The sequence below is a fragment of the Chiloscyllium plagiosum genome, chromosome 12 (assembly GCF_004010195.1).
Source record: "Chiloscyllium plagiosum isolate BGI_BamShark_2017 chromosome 12, ASM401019v2, whole genome shotgun sequence".
NCBI lineage: Eukaryota > Metazoa > Chordata > Chondrichthyes > Orectolobiformes > Hemiscylliidae > Chiloscyllium > Chiloscyllium plagiosum.
In genome coordinates this window covers 13,362,915-13,371,917 of record NC_057721.1, presented here as the reverse complement: position 1 = coordinate 13,371,917, position 9,003 = coordinate 13,362,915, and the positions used below count along the sequence as shown (strand labels likewise).

The following is a 9,003-nucleotide window of genomic DNA, read 5'->3' as shown; positions in this document are numbered from 1 at the left end:
GGTGGATGGGAGATCCCCCGAGGTGATGAGGTTATGGACGGTCTGGGAGATAATGGTTTGTTCTTTCCACCTATCACATTTCCGACGCCCCTCCCCCAAGTCCCTCCTCCCTACCTTTTATCTTAGCCTGCTGGACAAACTTTCCTCATTCCTGAAGAAGGGCTTATGCCCGAAACGTCGATTCTCCTGTTCCCTGGATGCTGCCTGACCTGCTGTGCTTTACCAGCAACACATTTCCAGCAGGTGACTTAATAGAGACATATAAGATAATCAGAGGGTTAGATAGGGTGGACAAGGAGAGCTTTTTTCCAAGAATGGTGACGGCGAGCACGAGGGGGCATAGTTTTAAAATGAGGAATGATAAATAATGGACAGATGTCAGAGGTAGTTTCTTTACTCAGAGTAGTAAGGGTATGGAATGATTTGCCTGCAACGGAGTAGATTCGCCAACTTAAAAGTACTTAAAGTCGTCATTGGACAAGCATATGGATGTGCATGGAATAGTGTAGATTAGATGGGCTTCAGATTGGTATGCCAGGTTGGCGCAACATCGAGGGCCGAAGGGCCTGTACTGCGCTGTAATGTTCTATGTTCTAAATTGCTGGAAAAGCTCAGTCAGTCTGGCAGCAGCTATGAAGAGAAATGTTTGAACGTGTAAGGTTGGGTGACCCTTCCTCCGAACTGGATAAACATTCTTGTCTAAAACTCTTAACTCTTACACAAAGATGAAAGCAAGAAATTGAAGCTGATGGAAACGTGAATCAAAACTGGAAAATGCCAGAATTACTGGAGTGTGAGGCAGCATGAGCATTTTGAATGTGGATTGCACCAAAACAGTTTGGATGGGTGGTACAGTATCCAGGTGATACACTAACTCTGGCATCTCAGCAAGTGCTGGCTGAACCGGGCAGTCAGTTTAGTCTGCATTCATCGACTTAACTGTGGCATCCCAGTGAGATGCATGGGAGCAGTGTTTGGATTCAATGTGAGCGGCACCAGGAAGATCTGGTATTTTATTTGAAGATCTTCAGTGCTGTGACAATATTGATGTTTTAAAAAATAAAGTGTTCGCTTTTTTAAAAAAAAACTCCTATTTGTTTATTTTCACAATGTTACACATTCACGTCTGCTGTCAATGCTTTCTCTCATTCGGAGGTGTCATTTACACCACAGGCAATTTTTGCCTGCCTTGCCTTTTTAGCAGTTGGCTCCCTCTGCTCTCTATCTGTGCACTGAGAAAGGACCTGGGATTGGAGCGTTTATGCCCCCTTGTGACCCATACAGGATTTTCATGTCTTTTACACGTGTGTTTCCCCAAGCAGACAGATGGAGTAAGCACAGGGTGAGGGGAGGGCTTGATATGAACAAAGAAACTGCTTTATTTCACAGCAGTTGGATGTTCAGAGGAGTGCTTTTGATTGTTTTCATTTAATTTATTCCATATGTTTTTACCTCTGACATAAAAGGAAAAACACAGCCCATTTCCCCACATTAATAAGTCATCATACTTGAGCGTGAGTCTTCTCATGGCTTTCCTAGCATTGCTAACTTTTGAGAATTCCAAATAACTTTACCACCTTTAATTATAAGCTTGGCTAAATTACAGTGTTCCTTTTTTTTCAAAAGACTTTGTGCAATTCTGTCTTTTTTGTTGGCTCTCCTTTTTTTCATGAAGAAGAGAGAGTTTATTTAGCCAGTTTGTACAATTTTTCCGAGCTGTTCCCAGCACCAACAAGAGCTAAGCTCTGCTTCTTCTAGCTTTCCTGTTTATATCCCAAAGACCAGCTTCTTACTGTTGTTCCTTGGAAGATCTAAATGCCGTTGCACAGTGAAGGAGCATGTGTAAGCACATCCTATTCCATTAAATGTAATTATGCTGCAGTTGACATCTGGATGATGGATGTTGGTGTAAAATATGTCTGAGCCGATGCCTCACAGTTACCTTCCTCAGATTTCTAACGTGTACAGAGCCATTGAAGAAAAACATGTTGTTGTTGCAACCTAGAATTAAGATATTTAAGTTTCCACCAGGCATGACAGATTTGTCTTTTTTAAGGAAATGGTTCTGTAAAGGTTAATGTTCATGTTACATTGAACCCCATCCATTCTATTGAGCTGTGCATGGAGACAAGGGGCTCTACTCCCACTTTTGGAAGGAGTGAATGTATCTGTATTCGTTCTGTAAAGTCCTAGTATTTATGTCTGACCAAATGTAATTTTATTTACTATCATGTAATAAATCTTCATGTTCTCTAAGAATAGTGCCTTTTCTGTAGATGCTGTATGGTGATGCATCCTCTGCTATTGTTACAGATTAGATCAGACCCTCTCAAAGTATTTTAAGAAGGTAGCCTAAATCCTAACATTTTTCTTATTTTTAAGGTGAATCTGGAGTGCCATGTTCCAGATGAAATGTGACTGGTCAACCTATTCGACATTAAGCAAAAACATAATTTATTTAAACGCTGTGTAGTTAAAATACAAACAAAAGAAAGAAGAATTTAGTATAACTTTATTGGAAAACTTAACTGAATAAAAGATACATTAACTATTACCGATTACTATTACTATGTTCCAATATAGTAACATCGCATAAACACACTCTTGGCAAAAAGATAAATTCAAACACAGATTCTGACATGCAGTTTTCTAATCCAGGAGGAAAAGGGAAACATCAAAGGAAAATTCAGAGTAGCAGCCAGGAGACATTCACTGAATCTTCCAACTCTGAGACCCCAATAGCTTCTGATGTTACTGATAAACCAAACCGAAAACCTAATTTGAGAGAGCTGGCCACACCCATTCAGGTGGTTTATTTAAAAAAAACGAGGCCTGCCAAGCTGTTTAGTCAAGTGGTCTTCATTAGTCAGCACCCCTCACTGCCCTAGCCTTACAACTTCTCTTCAAAACAAACAGGACCAAATAATCTCTTAAAACCTCAGCATTGTCACATCATTAATCACACAATAGGCCAAGACAAAGGGAGCTTGGTAGTGGTGGACCACTGAAAACAGCCCTTATTAGTCAGTACCACGTACTGGCAGAGGTGGTAAATACCACAAGGTCCATGAGTGGTCACCTGGGGAAATACCACAAGATCCAGAAACGCAGGGTTGTAGTCTCCGGTATTCGATGCTTTGTATACTGATCCTTGATTGTCAGGAACCTGGAGTGAAGAAACTGTTTTCTAAACATTAGGTACAGTTGGTTTTGCTATAATGCGCTTCTTCAAAGCAAATTGGCTATAATGCAATGAAGAATTTAGGCCATTATTTGTACAATGTGCATATTCACAATACAATTCCGGCCCCATTAGTTTAAATGTCTCGGCTATTGCATGATTTTCTCAACACAAAGGAACGGAACTATTGTTACATCAGAACCAACTACTGTTATAGACTTTTATAAACACCAGACTGCTGCTTATGGGAACTTTTTAAAGTAGCCAAAACAATTTGACCTGTAAAATTGTTGGGTAAATTCAGGTACTGCTTTAATTTTCAAATTTTAAGCAGCAAGCCAATCCGTATCCATTCAAAGGGCCAGACATTGCAACGTGAGCTGTGGGGCCCCCGAAGGACAGTAAAGTATCAAACTCCCAGCAAGAAACCTGCCACGAGGAGCACCCAGAAGGACGAGCCAGGGAGGAGGATAAGGACGCCTTTCTTGACCGAGTGGCACAAACTCCACCCAAACTGACAGAGTCAATAGAGGAGGTGGAGGAAACGACGAACGCAGGGGAGTGGATACCGGTGTGAAACAGCCAGGAAAGGAAATCTCATTGGGTCCCCACAAGACCACAGCACAATGGAAAGAGGCACCTGCATGTTGGACACCACAGCAGATGCTCTGATGCTGAAGACACGAAGAGGGATGGCCACTCAGCAGTGAACAAGGCCCAGCACCACTCCACCCTCAGCAATCTTTCCAGCATCGGGCAACTGTGTGGCATTTGCACATTCTCCCCGTGTCTGCATGGGTTTCCTCCGGGTGCTCCGGTTTCCTCCCACAGTCCAGAGATGTACAGGTTAGGTGAATTGGCAATGCTAAATTGCCCATAGTGTTAGGTGCATTAGTCAGAGGGAAATGGGACTGGGTGGGTTACTCTTCAGAGGGTTGGTGTGGACTTGTTGGGCCAAAGGGCTGTTTCCACACTGTAGGGAACCTAAATCTAAAAACTTTATGGTTATGTCCTCAAAGAACACAGTCACATTTGTGAGATGTGATTTCCCATGCACAAAGCCATTCCAAACATTTTGCTAAGTATGTATCCTCAAATAGATGAGAATTTGTGATACTTTTCTGAATCCCATATCTATTTATCTGTATATAGAGAAGACTGTTGAAGTATGGAAACATAGTAAAACACATTGAGAGACAATATGATGCAATGGAAGCTGAAATATTTATTTCATCTTAAAGACATATGTTCAATCGAACAGTTCTGTGCTATTGTCCACCAAAGAATATAATTGTTAATACATACTGATATTGATGTTGAATTTTACTATTCATTTTATGCTGGTATAGTTGTTAGGGTGGTCATTAAGCTTTGTCTTGCCACTAAGCTACCTCATCCCTATCTCTGCTGCTACCATTTATTGGATATGATCATGTTTCCATCAGATGCTTCCAACAATTTTGCTTTTAGCTTACTGTATAAATTAAAGTTGTGTTGTTTTATTTATTTTGCTTCACATGCCACACTGCACGATGGAGGGAAATGAGTGACCTGCTCCCATCTTATTGCCAGTTGTCCATGCACCACCCACCAGGAGGTGCATGTGAGTTATGTGCTCTGCGCTCTTATTTTCTATGAGCAAACTTCTGACCTTGAGCCAATGACTCCAAGGTCAAGCGTGCGATTTTCAATTTGCCATCTTCAGCAATGTGTTCCATCACTCTGTAATGTGTTGACATAATTCACTATTGCTTTGCCATGCCTTACTTTTTACAGACATGTCTTCTATTCTCACCCAACTCACTACTCAGAATAGATTAATAGATCCAGCAGCAGCGTGTTGAAACTCTGCAACCTGAGGAGAAAAAGATCAGATGCTGATTTTGACTGAGTTTTCCAGATTTACCTGCCTTTATTGGAAAGGGTCGATACTTATAGCAGTACAGTTGATGAGCCCCCAGAGTATTTAGGAAAGAGCATGCAACCCATTGACAGTTGTTATGGCAACCATTCTTGAAGGTGGGGTGTGACAGCTGGAACTAGCCAAAGTGGAAGCAAAACTGAAATGATCACTGGATTGCCAATTAATTAAGATATTGTAAAGGTTAGGTTTTGCTATGCAAAACTTGAGTTTTAATTTTTTTTAATCTATATAGAATTGCCTCTTCCTCAATTCCCTGCACTGAAGATTGACAATGAGATACAAAAAGGAAACCTGTCCCAAAGTGCAGAAATCCATGGGCAAGTGGGGCGCACAATCTCATTAGTGAGCTCCTCCAGAGGCATAGAGACTGTGGCAGGAAAAATGGTAAGTGTTCAGATTTATGAAAACAGCAAGGTAAGTCACCTCGAATAAATTTACAAAAAGCATCCGAATTTGTCAATGGAATGAGTACTTCAAGATTGTGGATAGAAAAGAGAGGTCAGGCAATTACTATCTGCATCTGGGCAATACCAGCATTTATTACCAAACCCTACTTGCCCTGATACCATTTAGTGAATAGCTTACCAGGTCACTTCACAAGGCAGTTGATAGGCAATCATGAGGGGCATAGATAAAGTGAAAAGCAAGGTTTTTTCCCTTGAGATGGGGGAGCTCAAAACTATGGGGGGTATGTTTTTAAGGTGAGAGGAGAAGGATTTTAAAGAGGACATGAGGGGCAACTTTTTCCAAAGAGGAGTTCATGTGTGGAATGAATTGCTAGAGAAAGTGGTGGATGCGGGTACAGTTACAACATTTAAAAGACATTTGGGTAAGTTCATGATTAGGAGGGATTTGGAGGGATACGGGGCAAGCACAGCCTCCTGGGACTAGTTTAATTTGGGAGCATAGTTGGCCTGGATTGGTTGAACCACAGGGTCTGTTTCCATTCTGTATGACTCTATAACTGATATCAAAAAGGAAATCCTCTCCTTCTTGAAGCGAACATTGTTTGTTTAGAATAACTTTCCAGGAAGTTTAATAGAGTTTCAATCACTGGAACTGCTCGAGTATAATGAGATGCCCTGATTCAACAGAAAATCCAGTAGAGGAATGAAGACTTACATAAACTAATATCCTTCTCCAATGTGTGACTTGCAATATGTAAATAATAGGCCACAAATCTGCTGAAAAGGTAAAATATTTGCTGTCACTAATCCTTATCCCAACCATGCAGTGTGTACATTTGCTCCCAGATGTCATCAAGAAGATGGGACAGTTAGCTGGTTATGTGACAGAATTGGTTTTAAAGCAGAAAATGTGGGCTAGTGTGTATAGAAATATTAACAAAGCATTTCCTGATCAGGACCAAATTCAATAATTTCAGAAATTAAGTGCACAAGGTCCAGAAGATTGCAATACTTCATTCTGCATTAACCTCACTAGTAAAGATTCAGGTGATGACACCACTTGTGTGTTCAGTGTGGAACTTCGTTAGAAATGTTTTAAGAAAAACTTCGTTGAAATGGGACGATTTGAGTCATACATGAGGAGCATGTTTCATCATTCCACCCGCTACTTGATAGTCTCATGGAATTTAACGAATAATGAATCGTCCAGAATTAATATAGCAGTGGACACTGTTTTCCATTTTTGTAAAATATGGACATTTTAATAATCCGTGATTTGGGAGGTGGTGATATAGTGATACTGTAACTGGATTCATAATCCACAACCCCAGGCAAATATTCTGGGGACATGCTTTCGAATCTCACAAAGGCAGACGGTGAAATTTGAATTCCATAACAATCTGGAACAAAAACATAATCTGTTGGTGAGTGTGTAACCATTGTTGATTTGGCATAAAGCCATCTGATTCACTAAAATCCTTCAGGGAATAAATCTGCCATGCTTACATGTGACTCCAGACCCACAGCAGTGTGGTTGACTCTCAACTGTTACCTGGGCAACTGGGGATAGGCAATAAATATTGACCTTACGAGTGATGCCCACACCCTGTGAACTAAATGTTTATATTTAAATTGCATGTTAATATTGAATCCAGCCCTATGTAAGGTTTGGCCATGGTAACATAAATATAGGATAATTTGCTGCAACATCAGGCTTGAAAAATAAGGGAAGAGAAATCTGAGCACTTGTTGCTATGACTTCTCAAAAGTACAAGTTTAAGGATTCTGGATAATCCAAGATGGAGGATGGGAAAAATTTCTGGCTGTTAGAGCTGCTCCTTTTTTTTTTGAGGTATTTTAGGTGTTGGAGGTGATTTCCTCGAACGCCAGGAGCAGCAATTACTGTTTTATATGCTGTTGCATTGTTTTGGAACTGAGGGGAAAAATAAGTCAAAACAACAGCAGTTTAAAAGGGAGAAGAGCAGACAAAGGAAGCACATGGTGAGGACAGTGCAGGAGAGAGAGAGAGAGAGAACCTGCACAGTTACCGCCTTTGCTGTTTGAATTTGTGTATCGCTGGACATCGGAGTGCATCTGGGAAAATTAACAGACAGTGAAATTCACAACTAATCTTGGAGGAACTGTTGGGTGAAGTTCATAGCACAGAATCAGATAAGTTAATTGTTGTTTTAAGTCTGTCCAAGAGAAAGGCTGCAGTAGTGAGTACAGTGGATTCTTTCTTGATTATATGTTTTTGGAGATAAGTCTCTTGATTAAACTTAAAAATATGAGCCATAGCTATTAATTTAACCTGGGGCAATGTTTTGTAGAGGAATAAGACGGTGTTATTTTCTGGGTCTGTAGATTGTGAAGGAGCAAAAATGGCCTTTGCAGTGATATGTACTTCGTGTCAGATGTGGGAGTTTAAAGAGAGTTTAAGGGTTACTGCGGATTATATCTGCCATAAATGCTGTTGGATGCGAATCTTATCAGATCGAGTGGATCAGTTGGAGAGACAGTTAGAAGCAATGAGGAATTTGCAACAGCAACAGTATGTGATGGATGGCAGTTATAGGAAGGGGGGGAAGTCTCCGATACAGTCACATAGATGGGTTAACCCCAGGAAGGGAAAGAGAGGTCGGCACCTAGGGCAGGCATCTTTTGTGGATATACCCATTTCAAACAGGTATGCTGTTTTGGAAAATGTAGGGGGTGATGGATTCTCAGGGGAACGTAGCAGAAACAGCCAAGTTTCTAGTGTTGAGACTGGCTCTAATGCAATGAGGGGTACGTCGGCTTCCAAGAGATCAATTATGTAAGGGAATTCTGTAGTCAGAGGTACAGACAGACGTTTCTGTGGCCAGCAGAGAAAAAGCAGACTGGTGTGTTGTTTCCCTGGTGCCAGGATCAAGGATATCTCAGAGAGGGTGCAGAATGTTCTCACATGGGAGAGGGGCCAGCAGGAGGTCATTGTTCACATTGGAAGGGAAAAGGTTGAGACTCTGAAGGGAGATTGCAGAGAGTTTGGCAGAAATTTAAAAAGATTAGAATGGTGCTGGAAAAGCACAGCAGTTCAGACAGCATCCGAGAAGCAGTAAAATCGACATTTCGGGCCTGGTGAAGGCTTTTGCCTGAAACGTCAATTTTCCTGCTCCTTGGATGCTGCCTGAACTACTGTGCTTTTCCAGCACCATTCTAATTTAGACTCTGGTTTCCAGCATCTGCAGTCATTGTCTTTACCTAGAAATTTCAAAAGGAGATCCTCAAGGGTAGTAATATCTGGATTACTCCCAGTGCTACGAGCTAGTGAGGGCAGGAATAGGAGGATAGAGCAGATGAATGCATGGCTGAGGAGCTGGTGTATGGGAGAAGGATTCACATTTTTGGATCATTGGAATCTCTTGGGGTAGAAGTGACCTGTACAAGGAGGACGGATTGCACCTAAATTGGAAGGGGACCCAGGGAGATAGTGAGGAAAGAGATCGAACTGA

General features: G+C 41.3%; 1 protein-coding gene across 1 annotated transcript in view; it reads left to right on the top strand.

Moving 5' to 3' along the window:
• LOC122555488 (ralBP1-associated Eps domain-containing protein 2-like) overlaps positions 1-9,003 on the top strand; it is a 193,834-nt gene that overhangs the window by 89,565 nt on the left and 95,266 nt on the right. Inside the window, exon 3 of the mRNA XM_043701514.1 lies at positions 5,338-5,489. Within this exon, the coding sequence (XP_043557449.1) occupies positions 5,338-5,489 (152 nt within the window). The remainder of the gene's footprint in view (positions 1-5,337; positions 5,490-9,003) is intronic.